The sequence below is a fragment of the Chanos chanos genome, chromosome 10 (genome assembly GCF_902362185.1).
Source record: "Chanos chanos chromosome 10, fChaCha1.1, whole genome shotgun sequence".
Lineage (NCBI taxonomy): Eukaryota > Metazoa > Chordata > Actinopteri > Gonorynchiformes > Chanidae > Chanos > Chanos chanos.
In genome coordinates, this window is record NC_044504.1 from 5,138,341 (window position 1) to 5,165,840 (window position 27,500).

General features: G+C 41.4%; 4 protein-coding genes across 4 annotated transcripts in view; 3 read left to right on the top strand and 1 right to left on the bottom strand.

Moving 5' to 3' along the window:
* The window catches only part of LOC115823225 (ephrin type-A receptor 6-like), a 129,336-nt gene extending 120,545 nt beyond the window's left edge, over positions 1 to 8,791 (top strand). Inside the window, exons 12-17 of the mRNA XM_030787261.1 lie at positions 2,913 to 2,974; positions 4,846 to 5,055; positions 6,263 to 6,412; positions 7,562 to 7,755; positions 8,202 to 8,351; positions 8,677 to 8,791. Of these exons, the coding sequence (XP_030643121.1) occupies positions 2,913 to 2,974; positions 4,846 to 5,055; positions 6,263 to 6,412; positions 7,562 to 7,755; positions 8,202 to 8,351; positions 8,677 to 8,791 (881 nt within the window). The remainder of the gene's footprint in view (positions 1 to 2,912; positions 2,975 to 4,845; positions 5,056 to 6,262; positions 6,413 to 7,561; positions 7,756 to 8,201; positions 8,352 to 8,676) is intronic.
* A 3,780-nt stretch (positions 8,792 to 12,571) lies between these two features.
* On the bottom strand, positions 12,572 to 18,948 carry LOC115822687 (F-box only protein 47-like). Its single transcript, XM_030786600.1, has 10 exons — positions 18,774 to 18,948; positions 18,181 to 18,345; positions 17,561 to 17,637; positions 16,417 to 16,494; positions 16,020 to 16,128; positions 15,245 to 15,418; positions 14,549 to 14,698; positions 13,634 to 13,776; positions 13,122 to 13,278; positions 12,572 to 12,675 (listed from the first exon to the last, which is right to left on the bottom strand). The coding sequence occupies exons 1-10, from the start codon at positions 18,946 to 18,948 to the stop codon at positions 12,572 to 12,574; spliced, it is 1,332 nt and encodes a 443-aa protein (XP_030642460.1).
* A 4,570-nt stretch (positions 18,949 to 23,518) lies between these two features.
* Positions 23,519 to 27,500, top strand: part of LOC115822966 (high-affinity choline transporter 1-like) — an 11,159-nt gene continuing 7,177 nt past the window's right edge. The window contains exon 1 of the mRNA XM_030786943.1: positions 23,519 to 23,533. The gene's annotated coding sequence lies outside the window, so the exon portion shown is untranslated. The remainder of the gene's footprint in view (positions 23,534 to 27,500) is intronic.
* Positions 24,480 to 25,193, top strand: LOC115822967 (claudin-14-like). The gene has a single exon (XM_030786944.1). The coding sequence runs from the start codon at positions 24,480 to 24,482 to the stop codon at positions 25,191 to 25,193; it is 714 nt and encodes a 237-aa protein (XP_030642804.1).

Genomic DNA, 27,500 nt, shown 5'->3' on the forward strand with positions numbered 1-27,500 from the left:
TTGTAGGTTGGTTGCCCTTGTGTGAGGTCATTGATTCTTCGACTGTAGTTTGGAATACGGAACATTTAGCGCTCAAAGCTAATTAATTAGACACTAAACAAGACTGACAAATTTGCAAATTTGGTTTATTGAAGCTTGCAATTTGAAAATGAACCTGTTTCAGGGACAGAGGGTCGGGTCAGGATTTTATACGAGACGGGTTTTGGTGACGTAGAGGAACTGTGGCTACTGTTCAAAAAAAAAAAAGAAAAAGAAAAAAAAAGAAAAAGAAAAAAAAAAAGGAGCTGGAATTGCATTGGATTTCAATGCATTTTTATGAAAATGTCATCCTATTCTAGGGTCCTGCAAGACCACTCAACTAAAAGCAGCTGCCCCTTGGATTTCACACACACACACACGCACTCCACAGTGCAACACATCCATCTCACACCGAGGCACTGTCAGGAGAACTTTTAATCTGTTCTGTGCTTTTTCATGCTTTTCATCTCTTTTTCCCCTCTATCTTCGTCTCTGTTTTTCACGCTGTTTTCCTCTCTCTGCATAACAACGACATCTGCTTTTTTCACGTCTCATTCTCTTTGCCTTCTTTTGAGACCAATTAAAACCGGGCTGAAGTGCAACCGAAACTTACCTGCATGGCGAGAGTCAGGTGTGTGCCTCACCAGAGAGGGAACATTCTGTCAGTGCTAGGAGTAAATTTACAACCATGATAAAGTCGCTTTAGAGTAGCTTGAGGAGTTTTTTTGTTGTTGTTGTTGGAAGTGGGGTTTTTTTGTTTGTTTGTTTTGTTTGTTTTTTAACGGCACGTTATGGAAGCATATTAACCCATGCCATATGTTCACTGAACTTCACTCTGCTGTTCAATTTTTTTATTTATTTTTTTTAATGTCTCAATTTTGTCTCGAAATGACGCAGCACAATGACTCACCGCTTCTCCAAATATGTTATAACCTCACATAGAGGGTAAATTAGAGTGAAAGTGAAGTGGTGCTGATTTGTTCGTGTTGAGTGCGATCTGCCCGGTTTGGCACTGAGACCAGGTACGCGTAAGAGCGAGTGCATCAGAACCTCCGCTCCGGGGGCTGATGATTAAAAACGATTAAATGTCAACTCAAAAGCACCAAAAGCTACTGCGAGCTCTTAAAAAAAACAGGAGCAAGAACCTGAAAAAGTTATTCAATCCGTATTCGTTTAACCGAGGGGTCGACACGCGGACAGTTATTTCCGCAGCCTAATTATTTCCACTTGATTGCGAGGAGGCGTGGAGAGCGTTAGGGTACGACACAGAGAGCTTCCGTTAGGCACTAAAAGGCACATCTGACTAAGAGCCTTCCAAAAACTAATAGACTCATCCAGTCAGTATCAGCGACCGCTCACCGCCGTAGCCTCTCCGCGTGACTGATAAAATAGCAGCTCTTTAACCCAGCTGCAGGGGGCGAGTTCCGTCATCTCCCTCTCATTTCCTGTGTAGTAGCTAATGATGTCATCGCTTAAGCCGCGCTACCATTGTGTAAAATCCCGCTTTCAGGCAGAGACGACAGTGAGCAAAGACCCGTGTCAGCTGGCTTTGGTTGGGCCATTTCCCTGTTCTCGTTTTTTTTTTTTTTTTTCCTTTTCTTTTTTCGTATAGTCAGGCACTCTTTTGTCTTTCTGCTCTCACAATGCTCTCAGCAGGATCTCATTCTTAGTCAGTCTGTTTGGCTAATTATCTAAATTAGCGGGACTATTTTTAAAGGGGGAAAAAAAGTCGTTTTAAAAAGTCAAATGAAAGTCGAAGGATCAATGCAGTCTTTTCATGAGCAACACATGCTTTAAAATGCATTTTCAGATTTGAACAGTGAGCTTTCTGATGATGATGATTCTCATTTGATAGAAGTTTATACACTTATATAATTTAAAATGACTGAGTCAGCAAAACGTCACAAAATAATGAGTGTACAATGGTCTAATATGATAACTGAAACTTGAAGTTTACAATAGTGTACCACTGTTGTGCGAATAAGTTGTTTTAAACATGTTGAATTTATAACTAAACACTTGCTGAAATCACATATTGAAAGTCTTTTAAGCCAAAGGTGGTTGAAACAATAAGCATAGATGAGATGACAGCAAGGGTATAAAATAGGTGGGTTACATCATCATTCCCAAGGCAGTATTGTTGGTTGTTTGTTTGTTTGTTTTTCTTTTAAGTTTCGTAGTTTTACAATCTCAGGACCAGTTTTAAACTTAACCTCATTTTGAGTTCAGTTCAGTCCATTAAAACAGTGAAACATGGAAGTGAATGGGGACTTTCCATGATCCTGTCCACATCCGGAGGCTTATAATTTATGGTTAAATTTCCCCAATGTCCATGGCTACGCATGCTCCATTTAAGGCTCGTCACCCCTGCCGCGCTCTGTCTCTCTCCAGATCTCTGCACATAGATCAGTTCACTCGCAGATATGTAATCCAGTAATTAGAGCTCCACCACTCCAGAGGGATTATAGAGTGAAATAACCCGGGGGGGGGGGGAGAGAAAAGATGTCCAGCAGGGTTTCCATTTCACCCCTCTGACCAGACAGACAGAGAGAGCGAGAGAGAGAAATGTGGAACCAGCCTCAGTAATTAAAATAGTATGTTAATCCAACAGTGGATTAGATTTTTTTTAACGATTTACAGACTGAGAGAGGAGATGACAGGCTAAACGCTAATTAACTTTTACATGGAAGGTTGACCCTGTTTTCACCTTTAATGTGGGACTCATCTAAAGGCTCCAAGAACTCGGAGCTACATTTTTTTTTTTTTCATGAGAGAACATGAACATAATTGACTTTTATAATATCATCCATGCCCTGGACTGTGTTTAATCTTGTAATTCTGTAAGAGCATGGAGTTACTCCCCTCTTTTCTCCTGTCGGTCGTGTTTTCTGCAGGTAGACCCGTTATGATTGTGGTGGAGTACATGGAGAATGGCTCTTTGGACTCCTTTTTGAGGGTAAGGATGTTTTCCTGCACTATCACAAAGTACAGTGTGTAAGTACAGTGTGTTAGTCCAGTGTGTTAGTACAGTGTGTAAGTACAGTGTGTAAGTACAGTGTGTTAGTCCAGTGTGTTAGTCCAGTGTGTTAGTACAGTGTGTTAGTCCAGTGTGTTAGTACAGTGTGTAAGTCCAGTGTGTTAGTCCAGTGTGTAAGTACAGTATGTTAGTCCAGTGTGTTAGTCCAGTGTGTAAGTACAGTGTGTTAGTCCAGTGTGTAAGTACAGTGCAGTACATTCAGTAAACACTGAATTTGTGTAGAGAGGTGAGCTCATTCTGTTTAAGATCTGGTCTGATTCTGATGACTCATAATGAGAATGCAACAGGGGCTTGTTGACAAGTTTCATTCTGAAAAGACAAAGGAAGAGAAACTGAAACATATGACTATTTTTTTTTTAAATTAGAGAATGATTCTCAATTAACGTCTCTCTTTTGAATTTGAGCATCTAAAGTGTTGATTAGAAGCCAACACAATCTGTTTAGCCATAGGCCACGTATTCATCCTCATTTGGTTTAGAATCTTTTTGGAGAATTCAGTAATCTCTGCTGATTAATCTGCCGCAGTTCTCCATCAGTTTTCCGATGATTATGCACGTTTGAGGCTGAAAATAGCCCATTTTTACAGTCACTCCCACTGCTCCACAGCCCTCTGATTGCGTGACAACTCCCCCCCCCCCCCCATCCACCACCACCCCCCAACAAGCACACACCCACCTCCCAAGCGCTCCTCCACCCGTCCAACACCACCTCCGGCTCCAACAATCAACGGCTCTGTCCTCTGTCACATGCAGAGGTCCTGGATCAGACTGACCAGGGCAGGCACAATGATGGTCTTTCATCTTCTCACACAGCTCTGATTAGAACAGCTGGATTCCAACCACCTCTAGTGGAAAAGAAATGCATCCTAAAAAAATAAATAAATAAATAACGCTAGGGAAAGGAAAGTGAAGATGACAAACTCTTTCAAACACTTTGTTCAGAGCACAGCAAATTACAATAATAGCTTGGTTCCAGATCATACCACAGAAAGCTTTGTTCTTTGGTTTTACGCCAGTTATCGATTGTAGATGCATATATAATGAAACATCTGAAGGCAGTCGTGCGAAATGCTTTCTAACTTTACGGATGAATCTTAGATCAGTCCTGTTATTTAACAGTGGAATGCATGCATCATTTATTAGAAAACTAGTATTTTATCAAATTAAATTTGTTTTGAGGACTTTTCTGCTCAGAGTACTGTATACGACCAACTTGTACTTTTTGTCAGACAATGGATCCCTCTGATAGTCTCGTGCATGTGCGTGTATGTGTGTGTGTGTTTGTGCATGCGTGCACATGTGCATGCGTGTGTGCATGTGTGTATGTGTGTGTGCGTGTGTGTGTGTGTGTGTGTGCATGTGTGCGTGCGTGCGTGCGTGTGTGTGTGTGTGTGTGCGCCTGCGTGCATGTGTGGGTGCAAAATTCAAGCCCAGCTCACTCATCTGAATCACTGTGTAGAGAGTTCCCTTTTCTCCTTTGGCAAGAGTAGTTTTGTATCACTCACCATCCGAAACCCAATGATCAAACATATGTAAACAACACATTTCTGTTTCTGTAAGATTATTACCTCCTGTTAAGACTGCATCACCTCAGCATTTTCCACCGAAGCGCAAGGTTTTCTCCCTCACACTCGATGTGAGCAGACAAAGCAGTTTTCTAGACATTTCGCAGAGCACACTTTAAGAAGTCTAGGACTCAGGGCTAGATGTAGCCTCTTCCCTCACCCTGCCTCTTCAACAACTGTCAGCCAACGCACAGACGTCCGCTCTGACATCTCTATCTACCGACAGAAGCATGACGGGCATTTCACGGTGATCCAGCTGGTGGGGATATTGCGAGGAATTGCGTCAGGGATGAAGTATCTCTCAGACCTGGGCTACGTGCACAGAGACCTGGCGGCCCGGAACATCCTCGTCAACAGCAACCTGGTGTGCAAGGTGTCCGACTTCGGCCTGTCGCGGGTCCTGGAGGACGACCCAGAGGCGGCCTATACCACCACAGTAAGTGAGCAGAGACACGTGACGAGAGTAAAGCCAGTGACCCCGTCTTTGACCTGGCCAGTGTGACTTTTCAATGGAAACTGTTTTAATAATAGCTATCGCTTGCAGACTCTGGTATTCACATGGCTGTTGGTCATTCCTTGTCACTGAAAGAGAAGAATACTGAATTAAACATTAATGGTATTTCATTAGTATCATGTTTTTTTTTTTGTTTTGTTTATTATAAGTAAAAACTGAGTAGTGATGATGTCCATCCTAGTGTAACGAAATGCATAATGTTAAGTATTATGGGAATTTAACGAGTTAAGGCTGATGTCATATGCGGCATATCAGTTAATATCACAAATATTTTGTTATCTCAAAACATTATGTTATATTGACAAGACTGGTCATTGTATAACTCTAGTTCATGAGAGCTGAAAGCCTGTCTGTCATTCAGCAGACAGTCTAAAACTCCAAAGGCTGTTTCATGCTGTGTCTATTTTCTTCTGGTTTTTTCTTCTTTTTTTTTTGTTCTTTCTTTCTTTCTTTCTTCACCATGTGCTACGGCATAAAGCGAGCCTTTTCTCTTTCCGACCGCCGTCTCCCGGCCGTCTGGTGTTGAAAAGTTAAATTCGGCTTTCTCAATCCAGCTGACACCCCCGCGACCTTTATTCTGGCGGTCAGTGTTGTGGGATAGATTGCATTCCGGGGTCCATAAGCCATTTTCTGCATGACAGAAATCTCGGGCTTGCAGACGGCGCCGGGGCTGCCGCGGTCGTGGCTGGAGGAGGCGTGAAGGATTTTGCTCAGACTTGTGATTTCACTTTGCCCTCGTGTAGAAGGTGTAGGGGACTGGAAAATGCTGATTTGGAGGAGAGGGAGAGAGGCACCGATGCTTTCTCTGACTCTTTCTCTAGGCATCGTTGCCTTTTTTTAAACATAGAATATTCAGTGTTGTGGTGATTACAAAAAACAGCTTTGAGTGTGGAGAATGCTGCCTGATTATTATTGTTCTTTTAAACATTGTCTGACCAAAGTATTTTTTTTAAAAAAAAACTGTGCCAGTGTGCCAGTAGAGTATTTGTTCGATTGTTTTAATTCAAGATTCAAGTCATAATGAGACTGTAACAGATAAAACAAAATTTACCTCTCCGTCTGCAGATAGATTTAGTTTTGTTATCGGTGATTACAGGGTTTTGACTTAATGGAAAACTCTGTTACACAGGGTGGAAAAATCCCCATTCGATGGACAGCACCTGAAGCCATTGCCTACAGGAAGTTCTCGTCAGCCAGTGACGTGTGGAGCTACGGTATCGTCATGTGGGAAGTGATGTCATATGGAGAACGGCCTTACTGGGAAATGTCCAATCAGGACGTGAGTTTATTGGCTGAGTCGCGTAAAACGTTTTTGACTTTTCAAATCTGGTTGGTTCATTTGGTTTTTCCCTAGAGTTTTTTTGTTTTTTTTTTTGCCGTGATTTGTGTCTTATCTTCTAAATCATCTAAAACGCGATTGTGATAGAGAAGTGAGAGATCTACAGGTTGAACATTGATCTAAAAAGAAAGGAAACTTAAAAGAAACATCACATGGGTTCTGAAACCTGTACTTGTGCACCAATCAAATTGATTTTATTACCAATCAAATTGATTTTATCTTTTACTGAATCATTATCACTTTGCTCCTTCAGACTCTCAGGAATTTGGGAATTTTTAAAAAAAAAAGAAAGAAAAGCCAAGTAAATAAAAACGAGCGAATAAATAAATAAATAAATAAATAAATAATAAGTAAAAGTGTTAGTGAAAGAGAAAGGAAGGGTGTCCAGGCCTGTCTCGGTAACCCTGTTATGAGAGGCAACTCAGCCAACATTCGTTGGCCTTTCCTTCTCCAAGTCCAGGAGCCACAGCCTGGATCCTTCCCCCTACACCCCCTTCCCCACTTCCAGGGGTTTACACAGGGCTCGGGTTTACACAGGGATTTCAGGACAAGCTGAGGAAATGCATCGTAGTGCTTTCACAGACAAATTTCTTTTCAGCCAATCCTCGCAAGGTAGCAGATTAGCCTTGTCCATGAAAGAGGCAGGCAAATACATCTCTCCTTTTTTTTCCTTTTTTTTCCCCACCCCCCAGGGAAACAGCACCACAGTCATATGGGATAAAGTCAAAAAAAAAAAAAACAAACTGGCCCACAGACAAACTCCGGTCCTTTAATGCTTAAGAACCACTGAAGTCAAATCTTTTAGATCACTTCACAAGGCCTATTACCACCAAGACTCAAATCATGAAATATTTATTGCCTTTGAATTAGTAGGGGGGAGTGTAACAGGGCGCGCTTAGCTGTCACTGTAGATTTTACAATACTAATCGTGTTACACGAAATTTCATCATCAACATTGAACTTTAGAGGGATCTTCAACTGCTTCTCCACAATCAAGTCACATATCACCTTGAGATGAACAGCTGTGTCTGTGTGTGTGTGTGTGTGTGTGTGTGTGTGTGTGTGTGTGTGTGCATGTGTGTTCATCAGGTGATCCTCTCCATAGAAGAGGGTTATCGTCTGCCGGCTCCCATGGGCTGCCCAGTGGCCCTTCATCAGCTTATGCTGCACTGCTGGCAGAAAGAGAGAAGCCTGCGACCCAAATTCGCCGACATCGTCAACTTCTTAGACAAGCTCATTCGCAACCCAAGCAGCCTGCTTACGCTGGTGGAGGATATTCAGGGGTAAGGCTCTGTGATTCCTCACAGCTTCCAGAGGCCAACTCAGGACAAACACAAAACTCAAGCCAAAGAATTCACCAAAGTCAACAACAATTCAGTTAGGACTGTCATTAAGGAAACAACACCGCAGGAGTTTTCGAGCAACTCAATCTACATTTGAGATTTCACAGTTTTGTGGTGAGACCAGGCCAGATGTTACATAGATGTTACAAGATGTTACAGGAAGGTTTCAACTTATTAATAACAGTGTAATCACCTATTGTTAAGTATTGAGTGAATGGAAAGTAAACAGAAAATGTGTATTATATATTCGGCAACAGGTAAACCTGTTATGACCTTACGAATGCGTTTATTGTTACCCTTTTAATGTAATGTTTAATGTCTACCGGTGTTGTGATGGGCTGACATTAGTACTTGCGTTGGTATGTAACTGAGTTTGGTTTCTTTAGATTACCAGAGTCCCCCAGAGAGGTGCCAGACTACCCCTTGTTCATCTCAGTTGGTGATTGGCTGGACTCCATTCAAATGAGCCAATACAAGGCTAATTTCATCGCCGCAGGCTTCACTGCTTTGGACTCTGTTACTGGAATGAGTATTGAGTGAGTGAAACAAATCCAGTTTGCAGTAGTAGTTTTATATTTATATAAATAAATATATATATATGTTAGTGAGCAGGGATTCGTGGTCCTAACGTACAAGTGTAAACCCATTAACAATTGATGGAAAATTACTTGACTATTACTATTACTTGACTATTACCATTAACAATTGATGGAAAATTACTTGACGTGACTATTTACGCAGTAAATCTAAAAATGTGAAAATGTCATATACCTCAAGCTGTTACTGAGAGGCGGCACATATCGATGTCCGCTCTGGTGAATGCATTGTCACACGCGCGTGTCTTTGTGTCCGCCTTCCCAGAGACGTGAGGAGAATCGGAGTGACGTTGATCGGACACCAGAGACGGATAGTGAGCAGTATACAGGCGCTGCGACTGCAGGTCCTACAGGAGCAGGACAGGGGGTTCCACGTATGAGACCACAGACAGAGAGACACTGGACTGCTCTGTCGCTCCGTGCCTCGCCCACCGTCCAACCCATTAAAAGCAGACTGAGCCACAAGGCCTCGCTTTTCCTAAACCAACTAAACTCGCCCCCCCCCACCCCCCGCCCCCCCCTTTTTTTGTTCCAACACAGTTCTCAAATCAGCAGGACTGTGTATTTACTTATTTGTTTGTTTGGTTTTTTTAGCTCTGTGTTAATCCACCCCTTCATTTGTTTGTTTGTTTGGTATCCGGGTACAGTTGTCGGCAGCCCATGGTTAATGAAGCTTGAAGAGACCTTGGTCCGTCCCCGAGGGCGATGAACTTGCGGTGGGACTCTTGTCTGTGTGAAGCAATATAGTATCAGTGTTTAGATACTGTAGAATTTTTTTGGAACGTGATCTTTGCCATTTTAGCCATGTTTTCCATGACCGTGTAGCTGCTATCGAATGTCACAATCTAAGGATTGTCTTTGATATCTTCTTTTATTTTTTTCCCCCTTTGTTGTTCAGTAAGTAACTGTCAAAAGGATATTTGGTTCATTTATTGGACTTACCTCTAAAGTACCTGTTATGCTTATACTTGAAGATTTCAGAGCCAATTTAAAAAAAAAAAAAAAAAAAAAAGAATAAGGAAAAAAAAATAAGATTTCTGAATGTTGAAGACTTTTACATGTATAACCCATTTATTCCATCATAATCTTACTATTTATATATGTGATGTCTTGTATGTGACAGCCCTAGTAAATTATAATTTTTATTTTCTTATTTCAATAAGCAATATATGTGGACTGAATAAGAGAAGGAGATTAGGAAACAGGAACTGTAGAGTACACATTCAGGTGTTATGGAACCAGGAGGTCACTCTCAGTTCTGTTTGTGTGCATTGTGCAGTCTGACTGCTCCATAGGGTTGTTGAGGAAATAGTGTTTATTAACCTAGCAGGACCTCTAGGACATTGTGGTGTGCAGTAACACGACGTGTTGGAGTGAATGTGAAAAAGTGGTGGGTAGGTCATAGTTGGTACATAAAAACAAAAAAGTTTGGATATCCTAAAAAAAAAGAAAAAAAAAATCCTAAAAGATGGTTAAAGTGTCAATTCTCACAACAAAGAATGTACTCTGAATTTGTCTGCTGTGAGAACATGGCTGGAGTTCAATGCCCAGCTCTCTCCTCCTCTTTTGTCAAAGAAAGCAATAAGGTTTTACAGACGCAAAGGGATACCCGCCATGCCGGCGAGGGGGGTGAGCATGGTACACTGGATTTTGAAGACTCGGCTTCATGAGAGAGAAGGAGAGGCTCAAAGGCTGAAGAACTGGTCTCACTGGGAAGAGCTAGAACTGGTCTTACTGGGAGGAGCTGGAGCCTTGTCATTAAACTTATTTCCGCTGAGAGACGTAACCTCCACAGGTTTTCCACACAACAAGAATGTTTACCTCATGCCTGGAACAGCAGCTGTTTTCTCTCTCTGAGAAACCCAGATCGCTAACAGCCAAACCAATGGCCCAGTGACTGCACCACTTACTGAGCAGAAAGAAGCAACAGTTCTCTTTTCTTCTGGTTTTTTTTTTTGTTTGTTTGGTTTTTTTTTTTCCTTGGCTTTGTTTTGTGTTGGTTCATTTTTTGTTTGTTTTTTTTGTACTAAGTACAAGTACTTACAGTATAATTCCTGTGTTTTATTTTTCTATTAAGTTCCAAAGAGACATTGCGCATTGTACATCTTACACAAGCGTAAGAGCCAGATTAAACAGATATTTATTTGCAAAATAAAGATGAACAGTTGGTGGAGACAATGCTGCTTATGTTCTATCCACTGGAATAATTAAGGTGTATGAGTTATCATCTAATAGCCTAAAAGCCAAAGTGGAACGCTGTTTTTATTTTGCTTTTACTAAACACATCCTGTTAATTTGCAAAAGGAGAGCACTGAAGCACTCTTATGTAAATGTGGTCATTTCTGGCAGTGTTTAGTGCACGGAAAGCCTCTGAAAATGTATGGGTAACTGTCTCCCTCTGCTGGAGAAGCACGAAAAGATCAGTGATTTTAAACAATCGACCGTGCCAAGCTGATGTCGTTGTTGTCAAACTCAGCTTTCAGTAGGCATTCTCATAAAACTAGACAGACATTTTTTTAATTTTCATTATGGCTGGGAATCTAAAAACAATCTTACATTTCCATCCAACCACCCATGGGAATTCGGTTAAGACACAGAATGCCTCGCAGACTCTTAAAGCAACAGCCTGGACTCCTACACTGCGCCGTACGTTGTAAAATTTCATGGAAATTTTCATCAAAGAATTGAGTCACAACAGGTAACAGCCAAACTTCTGAAACGTCTCTCTTTCTGATTTGTATAGGAGATAATCATATTTATGAACAGAGGCAGTAAAGTCAAGTTACGCTTGGTGACTGATCACTGGTCCCCACAGGGTAACTCTTCTCTGCATTTAGCCCATCCTCAGCACACAGGAGCAGTGGCCAGACGCTGCACGGTGCCCAGGGATCGACTCCAGAATCAGGGCCAAGGCCTCAGTAAGGGGTACTGGGAGGAGCAGCTGTGTCTGCCGTGTGCGGCACTGGCTGAGGAGGGAAACCCTTAAGAACACAGGGCGGCCAGCGCAAACAGAGGAATCGAATACCGAAACTGTTTCGTGCTAACCGCTACACGAGTGTGCTTAAGTCTCGGGTTTTTTTTTTTTCTTTGGTCTTGCTATTTTTTTCTTTGGTCTTGCTTTTTTTTAACAAAGCATTGAGAAACACTGTGTGAATCCTGTGAAATGCGTTAACAAGTTTTAATAGCGATTAGTCTTTCATCTAAGGTGCACAGGCACCTTTTTGTTTGTTTGTTTTAAACATGTTTGTGTGTTACTATGATATTTTTGTTACGTTTTATGTGCTGTGTAACCATCACCACACACCACAGGGACAAATGGTAGGCAAAACCACTGAGACCTTTATGAACTGATTGTAAAGCACCAATTACATGCTCAAAAACAGACAGCAATATGCATTTCCAATTCCAAACTTCAGATTCTCATTAAAAAATTGAAAGTGGATAATATATTAAACATTACTATATATATATATATATATATATATATATCTATATATATATATATATTCCACAATGGAAACATAATACATATCAAAATAATTAATAAATAAATACATATAAATATTAATAAATAAACAGGCCAATACCACGCGCATAGTGAGTAACATGACAAATTTCAAAGAGTGGATGTCCTTTGTGACCTGCTGCTTGTTTAGGTAAAGAAAAAAAAAAACATCTGTCAGATAGCTTTTTTCAGCGACAATTTTCGAGACCCAGGCCAAGTAGAGATTCAACAAGGGAACACGTTTTGGGACTGCTCTCACAGCTCTGTGAGTTATGCTCTCACCGTTCAGGGGGGAAAACTACAAGATGGAACCTTCTCCCACAACAAAAGGAGTCGTTTTAACAATCCGGTGCTGGTGTACAAAGCCATTCACAGTGTTTCTGTCTGCAGCGCACTGTCGGGTAGAGACTCCCAGCTTTATGAGGGTCAGTTCACATCAGATTCTGGTCTGATCGTTTAGTAATGTGGTTAGTTGAGATCTTATACGCCTGAGGTACCTGAGGTGGTGTAAACTTTCACTCCTAATGATGTGAGAGTTTGTCACATCTGCATGTGTGTGTGTGTGTGTGTGTGTGTGTGTGGTTTTATTTAAAGCTCATGCATCTTACACAGACAGTTATTGTGTGTGTGTGTGTGTGTGTGTGTGTGTCTGACATCAGTTGTCCTTGAGAAACATGTAGACTATCTCAGTGTGGAAGTGGGCGCTGGCGTTGAGGAGGGTACAAAGGCTCTGGAACGTATCGAGATCATTACGGTTTCCTGTGCAAAAGACATACAGACCAAAACAAAACATAACACACACATACACGCACACACACAAGCACAAACAAATCCCCTCACCTAAGAAAAAAAAAAAAAAAAATAGAGACCTTCAAGGAATAAACACAATGTTGACAATGCAACAAGCTGCGACTACACTAAAATTATGGGATACATATGAAGGGGAAGAGGGAGGATTATCCTGAAGTGACTGGATTAGAGGCAGGATTCAGACGTGCTGCAGTAGCTCATAAATCTCAGTTACTTATAAACTTTCATGGCTGCTCTCAAAATCTATAATCCCTAGGTTTCTGCCCCAAGAGAGTCTGTGTGTGTGTGTGTGTGTGTGTAGGTGTGCATGTGTGTATGTGCATGAGTGCGCGTGTGTATATGTGTGGGCGTGTGTGTACCGAAAAGGGATCAGGAGTCAAGTCTGGCGTCCTCACCTGCCATGAGCTCGCACATCTCCATGGTAACATCAGACAGTGTGTTCTCCACGCTCTGGATGAAAGACCACTTCTCCGAGGCGGAGGGGAACACCCGACACACCTGTTCAGTCATCTTCACTGACCAGTTCATGCAGTAACCGTCTTTTTCACACACCTGAGCATTCACAGCACTACCACTTAACACAGCTAGTCACGACAGAGCTGCGTATTACTGCAGCTATAGAACGATAACAAGTGTTATTCATATCAACACAACAAAGTTAATAACGAAAAAACATTGTATGCACTACATTCATTCAAAATGTTAATAAAACACTGAATGAATACTGAAAAACTTAAAAAGGGTAAAACTTAATGCTTTGAGTAACTCATTAAGTCATTAATGCCTCGTTAAGACAAGTAATTTAACATGACGTGTAGAGCGGCTAATTACAACCCACTCTATAACAGTTTCAGTCATTTTTGTGTGGAGGCAAAGGTAGATTTTCTGAGCTTAAAACTGCTCTCACCAGAATGAGATATACCAGGAGACGTGAGATCTCAAAAATCCGTCCGTTGATGGCTTTGCTCGCTAGCACGCTGTAGCAAATAGCATTCCCACAGAGAACAAGGAGACGAGCCAAGTTCTCCATGTGCCACAGCTGTGGGACCACTAACAACCACAGGTTCACCAGTATCAGTGTCAGGAAAAAAATAATATACATGCTACACACACACACACACTCACATACACACACTGATGTACGTCCTGGTGTGTCCCGTTATACCTCTAGCGTCTGATTAGGTACATATTGCAATCATGTCTGAGTCTTTGTTATGTATGATACAGGTACATCTAAATGATTGGTACGGAGTAAAATGCAGAAAAAGCAATTCCATTAATAAAAAAAAATGGTAGCAGTTAAATCTAAAAGGTCCATTACAGACATAGTGATTCTGATTCTGATTTCACAACTCCTTTAGAGCCTGAATCCAGGGGGGTTCTCTGGCCTCAGATACACTCATGTAACTTTGAAACAATCGACAATTTTTGAGCTTTTGTATGCTATTCTACCAACACCTGTCTGGCTGCTGTGAGCGGACACAAATCAATAAATAAAAAGAGAGCAACAGTTATTAGACTAACGGTTTCTGGACAGGGGTGTGACCTTTTTTTTATTATGAAAAAACCAAAGTTCAACACTCACCCAAACCCTCTTTCGTTTTGGGTACAACCAAATAATTCAAGTCAGATGAAGTTCATCCCAAAATATTTGAAAAAGTCAAGAGCACTCCCCCATGCAGTCGCATATCATGGATAAATGCATTTGTCAAACAGCAACCAAACATTTTTTTGCCGACCAATTTAATCACAAGGGAAGTTGTCCTCAACTTGTCAAGCATTTGACACACAAGTGTATGTGGTTTAAAATGCGTGCGTTTACCAGTCATCTCACTGAAGATAGCCAGGACTGTATCAGTGCTCCAGTCCCTGGCGTCCTGATCTCCATGGAGTAAGATGATGGCCTTAGCCAAGTCCCACAGCCCACACGGAGGTAACACACCCTCACACACACTCTGCCAGCCCACTTTACCTGGGGGTAAACACACACCACTTTACCATCACAAACACTCAGGCTATGAAGCCCAATACTAGGTTTTATGTACATCACATCGCTCTGCCGGAGAGTACGACTGATCAGAGAGACGACAAGCATGGGTAACGTAATAAACGTAATTAGGTCTAATTCTTTAAACATGTGACGTGGGTAGGGTATGGCATTTTTCTAAAGTGGTTGGCCGTTACATGAAAACTCAAAGTTGAAATGATGGAGAGCCACGTATCTAAAGGAAAAGGTGAATTTGATTTTTTTTTTTTTTTGCCTTTCAGTCTTGCATTTAAGAAGAAAAAAAAAAGAAAAGCATTGTCATTAGAAGGAATGTTCATCCTTGACGAAATGAAACACACGTCAGTCACTCTAATGACTCTACCCTTTTTAAAATGCAAAACAGGAACATTTAAGAAAAATTAATCAGCACATCTCCTCTTTTTTCATTAAGAATGCAACCCTGCATGTCATAGTTTCTGAAAATAACAGTCATTTTTTTTCCTTAATCATTCTTCTTGTTGCTGGTGTTACCGTCAGGATGGAGCGGTCCGTACAGGATGAAGAGCAGACGGGCCTGGCTGACCATCGGCCAGGGTTTCAGGATTCGCGTGAGCCAGAAGAGAGCATCTTGTCTGCCCTGCCAGGGATCCAGTAGCACCCCCCGACAGAACAAACGAATCTGCAGCTCCAGCTTGTGGCAGGCACCTGTCACATCAAAGACCAGAAGTAAACACGCCTTCTATTTCCATGACGATGGAAGCAAACTGACATTCTACTGCCATGACAACTGAGACAAGGACACACTCTATTGCCTTGACAACTTGAAGTAAACACACCGTCTGCTGCCAAGACAACTGAAGTAAACACACAGTCTGCTGCCATGGCAACTGATGGGTTCTGTGATGGACTAGCTTGGTAGAAGCAGAAACACGCTCAAATGCCAGGATTACTTAAGGTTATCAAACAGACTAGCTTTCCGGTCTGTCCACTATCTTGGGAACAAACAAATTTACTGCCCCTAATACAAGGCAGAAGTGTGAGACAGCTTTACACAGTAATCCTTTTGGTTGGATTGCTTTTCAGCAAGAAATTAACAAGACTACAGCCACTTCATCAAAGCTCAGTCCCAAACAAAAAGTAAAAATACACATAAAGTATATTAGGAGCCTGGAAAATCTGATCTTCCTGAGTTAAATTAAAATACCACAGATGCTTCATAAGCTCTTTAAGCTTAATAATAACAACAACAACAACAACAACAATAATAATAATAAACCTCTATCACACACACTGAAGCCAGACTCACCTGGCTTGCTTGTAACAACTGCTTCAATTTTGCGTGGGAGATTAGTAAATTCACACAAAAAGTTGAAAACGCGATGGCACTCCAACTCATCCCATCCAGCAATCAGGGTCTGAATAATAAAAACAATAAAAACATTCAGCATGGCTTTCCCAATGTGTGCAACGAATCATTTTCATTTCATCACACCACTGACTGCTGACGAGTCACTTGCAATAGTAAACTTACACTTACAGTACTTACTTACTGTGTTAAAAAATGTACATGGCCCAGAAGAGGAAAATATAGAAATGGACAAAATGCAGGGACAGTTAAAAAAAAAACAGGTTGTGGATTTATTTAATTAATCCTACAAAAACACACATGATTCTGTATATGGACCTCCAAAGTACCAGCTCACCTGTAGAAACACACCATAGCAGGAAAACCCTAAACAACCAGCCGACAGAGAACACTGTTCCATCGTGAAACACGGAACCTGAAAAATACAGTTGATCAGAGCCTTCAGCCTCTACCTAAAATCTCTATTAAAAGTACTTCACAAAAACAACAAACTCATTTTATCCTTTATGTCACTAAAAAAAACACTGTTTGTTTGTTTTTTTAAGCCTAGTATTTTTTGAGAGCAGTTTGACAATCTTTTCCATCTCAGAGATTACGGGCTTAAAACGGTCATCAAGAGAATTAGCACGTCCATAAATTATTGTCTGAACAAACATACTCGAGTAACCAGAACAGGGATGAAACAGTTACCGGTTTCACGATAAACCATGGTAAAATTCCCGACAGTTAGTATTACCGTTTCAAATTTTAATTAGTGTTAGTGTGGACAGGGAGGATACCATGTTTTGACATTACATGCTTTCTATTACTAAGGCTTATGTACTTAGATTATTATAACTTTGCGCTTGATTTGCGATGACAAGCTCATTTACGCAACAGGAGCCATGCACAGGAATGTTGGACCAGCTTAACTTTCGCATCTGAAAACATGTATCTGCACTTCATTTTAGAGTGTTTTTGTAGCCTAAGAAAGTAATGTCATCTATAAAAGACCAATTACACTATTGTTCGTTCATTCATTTCAACGGACAGAATAGATGTAGGCTAGCCTATCGCCTGCTTTTGATGTGGGGTAGGTAGCAACAGTAACAGTGGTAGGTCTATTATTTCAATGTTTATGCAAACAAAAAGTGCAGATTGCTGCTATTTTTTGTGGTTTTCAATATAAAACTTTGTGAAATGATCTCAGTTTGTGTATCAGTACGTTTTGAACATTTTCAGCACATTTCAGCAATACTGATAACCGTGATCATTTTGGTCGCTATAGTCATGATATTACATTTTCATACCGTTTCATCTCTAAACCAGAATTAGTGTCTTTTTGGCCGACAGAAAAAAACACAGCATGGAACAGTTTGTCCCCCCCCCCTCACTGTCTGTGTTGTTCTATCACTTTCCATTTGACCAATGAAGATGCTGAATACTGAACAGGTTCTTTATGACTGCAAAGCGGGCTGTATGTGCCATAATACCTCTCTTACCTGTGAAAACCTGTTGTATATAAACCTCAGTCTGTCCTTTGTTGGTAGTAAAAGAGTACATCTTTTGAACAACAAACCTGAGGAAAGGAAATCAACAGGTGTTGACGGCGTAATGCACACCAACGAACTATCCTTATCTAGGCTCTGCAACTTATTCAACAAAGGGAGATCCTTAATGTTCACACTTCAAACAATCCCAGAATACCAGAAATACTCATGTCAGTTAACATGATAAAAAGAATGAAACTGAATCTCATGATACAAGCCTGTGACTGATATTCCTGAACCACAACAAAGTTTAATATTACAGAGTTATTCAGTATTACAAAGTGTTTATTCATTCCTTGGACTTCAGCAGCTGTTCCTACAGTAACCCCAAAATGTGGACTAAGACTACAGTCTCCCATTATTTATGTTTTTCATTTCAAATTTAGCTCCAAACATTCTGTTCAAAGTCCACTGAACTGCGGTTTGAACCTTATAGACCATCCGTCTTTGCGCTCAGCTGTGAGTATGAAAGTGATCACACCTCCCAAGCCTGCTTCCTCAGCTCAGCTAATAGTGTAGTCTGTCTGAGTGGAGGTCTGGCCATTAATTAAGTGAAAGCAGTTTTTTCTCACCCAGAGATCTGCTGTGTCCCATTACAGAGACTTCATCCGTGGGAGATGTGCAGTTGTGAAACTTCTGGAAGATCATTCTTTCCCTCCAGGACAACGTGGACACATGTCCAACGATGTAATTACAAATGGACTTGGATACCATACTCAACACACTGATTTCAACCACTGAAAACAACAACAACAGCAACAAAACATCCCTGGATTCATCTTTTCAGCATTATTCAACACTTAATCTTCTCTCTTCTATGGTAGATTATGGATAGTAATTTATAGGTTTTAATTGTTCTGCTTTAAAATTTCACATGGAGCTACAAGGCTAAATCACAAATAACTTGGGGGGGGGAAGCTTACAAAAGCCACAAACACACAAGGCTAAACGACGAGTAACTTTTGAAAAACGTTGGTACTTTAAGACCCACAAACTCGTGAACAGTTTTTATAGTTGCTTGAGTTGTAGTCTAATGTGTTGTAATAGCCTGCTTATTCAGCAAAGGAAATGACATATGCTCGTAATACGTATCCTCGTATCACAGACCACATACTCATAATTAATACTATACGTAATTCGCGCTACAGAGTACAACTTTATTTACCTGATAAATCGTCCAATATTAGGTCGAAGACTTCTACCGGTAATTTCTCAAAGAATCCATCTGCGGGCTCGGACTGACTGCTTGTCGTTAAGGTTCTGCAAGTATATGGTCGACGTCTTGAGCACCGAAGACGGTACGTGTGGGTAGAGGTATATTTCCTGCGAGTGGCTGCCATGGCCTGATAGTACTGGCTTGCCCTGGTACACAAGAAATGTATGAGCACAAAGGAAGCAGAGTTGTTATTTCATTTGGCTGGCTTTCCAAAATCTTAGAAATATTCAGTTTATCCTGCCGCTGAGATACATGTGAATACTTGAGACTTAACTGAGCTCGAGATTAGTGTCCCATACAGGCGCCAGAGGTCAAGTCTGATTTGTTAGCATATTGCTAATATATCCGAGCTACCATATTGTTAGCGCTAAACTCTGCCGATGCTAGACTTAATAACTGTGATATATGGAAATCTTAAAGGCCAGTGGGCTTACTGTATTAAACAGGCTCGCCAGGCCACGATGATATGAGTCAAGCTGTGGTTTACGAAAGATTGAAACGGGATACGCGTGAACAGTGACGGGTTTTCATCTAGATCGCTGCCCAACACAAGAAACTACACATATCTATACAGTTTATTTTGAAAATTCTTAAAAGTCATTTATAAGTTAGACTAAATGGTGTTTTAGTAAGAGCCGAAACGAATACAAAATAGAAGATCTTTTATAGACAGGTACGCTTCATGGGTAAATTTGAATTCGCTAGCAAGCAGGGTAACTTCATACGATGAACACATGGTTGACATTCGCTGTTAGCCAATTCGTACTCTCGTTGACGCGCAGGCTGCTGGGGAAAATGAGGTACTCACCAAACCACAACACCTGTGTTAATGATGTAAGTTCTCTTGTTTAGTTATTCAGTGTAAACAGTTCTGGGTGTTATAATTCATCTAATGTTCCGTAAAGGTTAAAATACGTGCCACTCGCTTGTTGGTTCATTTAAAACACAAGGCCCCTCGCCCTCATGTTTCGCAGTTGCGCGTGGCGCTACTCTACCGCCAAACAGATTCGGATTCAGAGGTGTGGAAACACAGGTAGTCTGGCGCACTATAACATCCTCTTAGTACAAGTAGACTTTTCACCCCCATAAATCAGTTATGGGTCCTCACGAGTTAGCTGGCTTGTTTCTAATGATGAGACGATAACAGAGGTGAGTTATTTTTAGTAAATTGGCCTGATATTTTAATAATGAGATTTACTCTAAAGCAGCAGCTGAGTTTGTAGGTAAACAAATGTGGGACAACTTTAAGGCAGAGTTGGATACAGTGACCTTTTATCTGGATATAATGGAGTCTAAATTACTGAATCATGATTTTTTTTTTTTTTTTTTTTTTTACTATGCCATTTTATAAGTAGTCTTACACTTCCCCTAAGTGGTCTCCTCCAGTGTCTGGAATGACGTTTAATGAAAACCTTTAATGAATGTAACAACTGTCCTCTCTACCGTGTAAGCAAACACAAGTGTTCCCTTCTTCAGAGATTAAACTCTTTCCACTAAGGTGATTAACTTCCACATTAAAGAGGGTGGTGGCAGTCCAACACTCTAATCTTATTAAGGAAACACACACACACACACACATACACGTACACGTACACACACAAAAGGCAGTGGTTTGCAAGCACCATGGAAGCTACGTTGCTCGTAGCCTATCAAATTTATGACGTGAAATGTTTGAAGCTTCCTGTCAGTCGTCACCGGGCTTGGAGCCAAGGGTCTCTGAACGAAAAACCACACGGTAAGGTCCACAAGAGATCAACAGAACTTGATGGAAATTACCCCTAATGACTCGTGTTTTGGGTCTTACTTTGGAAAACATCATTTTAAGAGCTATTTGCTGAGTTGGTCCTTTGGACTTGATTGTTCTAGACTTGTATTGAGTGTCTCTGTCACATGGTGAGGTAGAGTTATTGTCCCTACATAAACACCTATTTTTATATCTAAACACTAGATATAAATACATGTAAAATGTATTTATGATTCCCCTCTGATATCCACTCTTCAAGGGCTCATCTTAACAAAACAAACTCGGGTTTGGGGTTTGAACCGTTAAATCTCAGAGCTGTTGTGCAGTTGTCGTGAGCTGTAAAAATAATGTGCAGTGGTTCGATACCTCGTGGAACCCTGGGGCTTGAACTTTGTTTACAGGGAGCCAGTAATGGTGCGACGCGTCAGATCGCTCTGACAGCTGAGGAAGTGCCTGTGAGTGATGTACTAATGATGTCCAGCACCCGTTCATCACCTCTCTGACAACACAATAACCTCTGTTCACACAGCCAGCGAGGCAGAGCGCACACAGTGGATCCTCTCTCCGATGTGAGACTTCATACAGGGAGGCACCTGTTGGTGCACAGGCGTCAGTAATGTGCCTTTACCATGGACCTCGGGCAGAGCTGAGCTGAATTTGCATGCCAGGTAAGAGACTTAATTTTGGTATGTGTGTTTTTGTGCATGTGTGTGTGTGTGTTCTTTTGAGAAATTCCCTCCGGCTCCTCTAGTGAATATGCAAAGTGATGTGTAGGTCTTGTTTAGTCAGTCTAAAAGTAAGTGAACTATGAAAGTCAATATCCTTTTGCTGAATTATTTTGGATGATTTATTGGTTCTTTGTAATCATTATTATTATTATTATTATTATTATTATTATTATTATTATTACTGTTATTCCTCACTGATTCGTGGTCTAGGGGACCATTAAACAAGTGTTAGCATTTTCTTTGATCTGCTCCACGCCCGTCACGGAAGTATCAAACACCGACAGTCTGTTTCGGCATTGTGTGACTGCGTCTTCCTCTGGACAGTAAATTAGTCAGCACAGTGGAGCCTCTGTGCCCTGCCCTATACCACGGGGCATTGTCAGGACTTGGCACAGACGCTGCCCGCCTCAGGCCCACTGTCATCCGCTGTCGAAAGTAATTATTACATCACACATATATGTGAGTATGCGCGTGTTACGTATTATAGGTATACAACTTAAAAACGATTGTGAATCTGTTCTTATTGAACTGGAAAGCACCTGTTGAAGATGTAGCAGAGGCTCTTGTGAAGGTGTAATGTTTGAAAATGGTATATTTTGTTTTGGATCCAAACAATGATGTGTTGTCTGTGATATATATACTGGGCAGCTCTTTAGTAATTTACTGGGCTCTTTAATGGTATAAGCTTAATCGCTGGTGAGGCTTCTGCAAAGGTAAGCCGCCGTTATGATACAGAGACGGCTTAAGAGCAAAACTCAGCACTGTTTTCCCCTGTTTTCTGTGCTTTCCTGGCTATCGGTACTGTTTACATATCAGTGTCCACGTTCTCAGAATATCAGTGTGTTTACAGTCCTTGAGAAGAGACAGTTGCTCAGTGTTTCTTAAAGCAAGTTGCGTTTCTATTTTTGATATGGGGGGGGGGACATTGTGACATCATCAGCTCCCACATTCCCCGCAGAGCCTATGTTCGTCATCCCGTACCCTGTCTGTGCAGCGGCAGCCCGGCAGCGGGTCGGCTGCTAACGTCGCGGAGCGGACGCCCGTGGCCCGACACGCCGCTCAGGCCCCTTCGCTTCAGATCTGATCGCGTTTGTCAGGGAAAGTGACACAGCAATCAGCCATGCAAATCTCACCACAACGACCAACCTCTGGCAACTTACTTTAATCATCAAGTTACGCAACACCGCCCAGGACACCTTGCCGTTGTCATGTGGCGTGGTTGTCCTCGTAAACAAGTTGTTTCGAAAAAGACATTATTCTGTTGTTCTCTCGCTCTCGCACTCTCTCTCTCTTTCTCTCTCTCTCTCTCTCTCTCTTTGTTTTTCTTCAAGCTCGACGGAGTGTCTTCCCATACACTGCACACATTCTCATTCTAGCCCAAGTTTTGCAGGAGAACGTCGTCATTTTCCAAGTCAGGTTTCGCAATATCAGAAAATGAATAATGTACAACATTTTAACCTTTAACCAACCTCTTTTTTTTTTTTTTTAATGGTAATAACCTAAGGTTAGAACATCCACTGCTTGGCCAGAATATTTATGCTGGAGGTCCTGCCCCCCCCGACGCTCATTACTGAAAGAATAGTTCACATTGTGAATGGAAGGAATGTTGTGGTCTAAAAATCACAGCGGACAGTTAAGTATTTAAAAAAAGTTTAATTTCTTGTGCCGTGAATACGCAAGGTGAGTTTGTTTGTATTTTCCTTTTGTTGGTGCTATTCTCGACCTATTCTCGATGACGCGATTGACCGTTTTATTGACATACTAAATAAAAGGTATGATAATTAATTAACGTCCTCATCAGAGTTTGTCTTTCATTTATCCCGTTAGGTTGATGCTCATAGCATTAGCATAATTAATTTCTATGCCAGGGGGCGGTTGCCTCTGAGATGACTAATTAATAATTAAGTGATTAATGGTTCAGTGTTTTGCTCAGGGGCACCTGCATAGTGAACCACTCTACGTGAGGTTCAAACCAACAGCCTTCTGGTTACTAAACTGCTTCCCTTAACAGAACATCACCATTTCCACGCTGCCCTGGGACTAAACCGTGGCAATACATATACTGTCCCGACGGGCTGTAATGTAGTCAACGTAGTTAATTCACCGAGAGATTACAAGAATACATTACAGAGCCATGGTTTCATTTATATAAATTTTTAAAAAGTAGCAAATATTTATAGATATTTAGGACAAGAATCTTGGACAGAATCATACAGTGTTTGTGTGTGTGTGTGTGTGTGTGTGTGTGTGTGTGTGTGTGCAGAGAGAGTGTGTGTGTGTGTTTGTTTTAAGAGTAAGTTCAGCAGAGGGTGTTAATAGTTAATCGTGACTCTTCCTGTGGGCTTTGTTCTTTGTTGTTCTAAATCAAGCCAGCCAAGACATCTTAAAATAGATTGTGTTGAGAATGCCCTGAGCCAGTAGTATGGTAGGGTAGTTTCTTTGTGAACATGTAATGCTTTTCAAATGTTTTTTGAAAAGTTACCCAGACAGCTCCTCTATAGGCCTTATAACACCCACCCCACACCCCAACCCCAGACAGAATCTGCTATATTATAGCTCTAATATTTCAATGTTTATCATCACTCCCTTTATGTCTAGGCTGCTAGAAAAAAAAAAAAAAAACAGTACCAAGCTCATTAATGATTGACCAGTGTCCTACACACTGTGGTCAGAATGGAGGAAGTACCCTGACCAATCCCCTAGAACAATAAACATTAACAATTCTTGTTTTTCCTTTGAGCTCTGAAGTTTTTATTGTGTAACCATAAATGAGCCTCTCTGTGTTAATGCTTAATGTGTTTTTTTTTCCACTATCCTCACACTGCAGGTATTCTGGGATTCTGGTGGGGACGGAACATACGCCCATAGGAGCAGGTGAAGCTTCGTGCGTTCACGCATTAGTCACGCAAACAGACAGCCAGCCACTGTAAACCAGTGCACTCCAGAGACGCCCGCACGCAGAGTGACTACAAAACGATGACGGACTAAAAGTCTGGCGAAGACAAACAAACAAAGAAAACGTAAACCACAGGGAGTTTCATTGGAAGCAGAGGACCTTGTCAGTCTTAATTAAGAACGTTTTACTTTTCCCTTTTTTCTTTTCTTTTCTTTTTTTTTTTTTTTTTTTTTTTTTTTTTGTCGCATTGTGTTAAGAAAGTTTTTTTCCAAACTTATGTATCAGGAATGGCTAGCATGGCAGTGCAGCTCCTGGGATTTTTCCTTGGCCTTCTGGGATTGATCGGGGCGGTCGTCGCCACCATCATGCCGCACTGGCGTCGCACGGCCTACGTGGGATCCAACATCATCACGGCCACGTCCTACATGAAGGGACTTTGGATGGAGTGTGTCACGCACAGCACGGGGATATACCAGTGTGAGTTACATCGCTCCCTTTTGGCCTTACCGCAGGACTTACAGGCGGCCCGAGCTCTCATGGTGCTCTCCTGCGTCACCTCCACCCTCGCCTCCCTCGTGGCTTCGGTCGGGATGAAGTGCACCCGCTGTGCCCGTAATTCGCCCACCAAGAACGCCCTGGCCATGAGCGGAGGGGTGTGTTTCGTTTCCGCCGGCCTCCTGTGCCTGATCACCGTGTCGTGGACGACCAGCGACGTCGTGCGAGAGTTCTACAACCCCCTGCTCCCCAGCGGGATGAAGTACGAGATAGGCCTCGCCGTCTACGTTGGCTTCGTCTCCGGCTGCCTCAGCGTCGTCGGAGGGGTCGTGCTCTGCTTGGCGTGCGGGGGCTCGCGGCACCGTCGCCCACGGCAACCGCAAGCCCTGAACGCTCTCCCGCATCCTGCCCCCGCTTACCAAGCGCACCCGGCCTACAAGGGCAATCATTCACCTTCACGAACGTCTGCTTCCAGCAGTGGGTACAGGCTGAATGATTACGTCTGACTGTGGGCACAGACTCAACGATTGACTGCCACTCAGAGACCGAATCAGAGCATATCCTTACAAACTGAGGGACAGAAAAATGGACTGAAGGTTGAGTAACAATGTTTTTGGGGGTTTTTTTATTCATTTTTATTTGTTAAGCTACCTGCAAACTATTTGCTCCTAGGGTTATTGTTGTTGTTGTTGTTGTTGTTGTTGTTGATGTTGTTGATGTTGTTGATGATGATGCTGTTGTTGTTGTTGTTTTCTAAAATCTTTTGCAAACAAAGCACTAATGTCGTGAACGGAGCTGTTCATGTTTACATGTTTATAATATTTTTATCCTAACTTTGAAGTTCTTGTATTATTTCTAAATAATCTACTGATTGCTATATTATAAAGTGGTCTTCAACAGGTAAGTGTAACATGACAGTATCATAACCGACTGGAACTGTGTCTAAGCAGATTGGAATTGTTTCTAAATATTCTTGGTGAAAAAAAAAAAAAAACAATTAACTGAAACTTAATTGTGCCAAATGACCTTCCCATTTATAATCAATAAAATCAATCACAGTGTTTAAATATTAAACATTTAGGATCGTTATGTAATTTACATTGACATTTCAATACAGTAAAAGTGCAAAAGCAGGATGGGGGTTGTTGATATTTGTCACATTAATAGTGTTTCGCTTATTGAGAGTTTTATATGTTTTGGTCTTAAATATTTGTGAATTTTGCTCACAGATCAGTGTCCTACAGTCAAATGTGTATTTACTATTCTTACCAGCCTTAACCTGTTGTGGTGTGAATTTAATTGGATTTTGTCAGTGTTTCACAACTGTGGAAATGGTTTCAGTTGTTTGCCATGAATTTCAACCCAATGCTGTGGACAGTTTCAGATCAATAAGAGCACTAAACTGAACTTTTGCAGTCTTAGACTTAGAAAGGTCATAGGTCAGATCTGATGGGGTGTGTCTGGATGAAGTCAACACAGTTTGATAAGAATGATCCACAGTCTGTAGTATGCTTACAAGGACAACATTATGTATTAATACTTGCACACTGAATATGATGAATTTCACATCAGAAACAGCCTGCAGGTCTAAATAGACTACCTCTGTGTCCACTTACAAAATGCATAGTTAGGATACATAACACTTTAAGACGTTTCTAACTGTTACAATATCAGAATGATAAAAGATGTCTGCTGTGGTTAGTATTCTTGGCTGAAGGATAACGTCATCGCCTTTCGGGGGGGAAAAGAGAAAAAAACGTTTGCTCGAGACCCTAAGATTACCACGAGGTGGCAATAGTGGCTTGTTTATTGATTCTGTGCCCTGGAATTTTTAAGGCCAGGAGTCGAGGCATTTTATCACTTACTTTCGAGGATAAACTGAAGCAATAATACACAAAAAGTATCGTAATTATGCCCACGTGCATGTAATTTCGTCACGGAAATCAGCTTGACAACAGTTCCTGTACAATTGCTGGAGAAATTTAGTGAACAAGTGAACACGTAAAACTTGCTGCAGAAAATGACTGGCGGAAATCTATTATTCATGTAAGCAAAGCGAATACTGATCTAGTCTTAGTACATGTGGAATTTATGAATAGCTGTAATGGAAACACACTGCGTATGTTTGCTGGATCTGTTTCATTACCGGCATCTGACATTTAACTCACATCAGTTCGAGTGATAATCAGACACGACGCTGGTAAGTGAATGAGTTCCATTACACAGACTTTTCTAAACTGATGTACGCTGCAACGGGCACGAGTTAGAAATAGACACTTTTCTACTGGTTCTTATGTTCTACAGGTTTTTGAATATCTGTTGATCAATCATTAGCCGAAGAATGAAAAAAAAAATCTTTAGTCAAGTTCTGTCAGTCACAGAGGACATCTTTAGTTAAAATTTTGAGTACTAAATTCTGAAGTGTGAGGGTGTACAGGTGTTGGTATTTTCAGAACCATGGACAGGGCTTGCAATGACGTGTGGTTCCTGTACAGGTGGTGTGTCCAATTCGCCCTATCCCAGGATCAGACAGTGGTAACCCTGTTCCGACTGAAGCTCATTTTTAGTCATCCACTGTTGACTACACATGCTCCTACTACTACTGTGTAGTCAGACTGGAGTAAAGCAGGCGACCAAGCCTGGAAGAGTATATCGAAACCACTTGAAACGCTCAGGTTTGTTCAGTCCTTTTGTCCAGCTATGGCACTTAACCGTACTGAGCCAGCCACTCGTGTTTCATTCAAATTATTACCAAAGTTAATTAGCTTAAGTACTGTATGGTGGTCGGGGCAGACTTGATACAAGAGAAAACC

Coding starts and splice junctions, on each gene's coding strand:
- LOC115822967 (XM_030786944.1), top strand. CDS start 24,480: ATGGCTAGCATGGCAGTGCAGCTCCTGGGATTTTTCCTTGGCCTTCTG.
- LOC115822687 (XM_030786600.1), bottom strand. CDS start 18,948: ATGGCAGCCACTCGCAGGAAATATACCTCTACCCACACGTACCGTCTT. Junction 16,495..17,560: donor TATACAACAGGTTTTCACAG/GTAAGAGAGGTA, acceptor TGTATTTTTCAG/GTTCCGTGTTTCACGATGGA. Junction 13,777..14,548: donor TATCTTCAGTGAGATGACTG/GTAAACGCACGC, acceptor TGTGGTTGTTAG/TGGTCCCACAGCTGTGGCAC.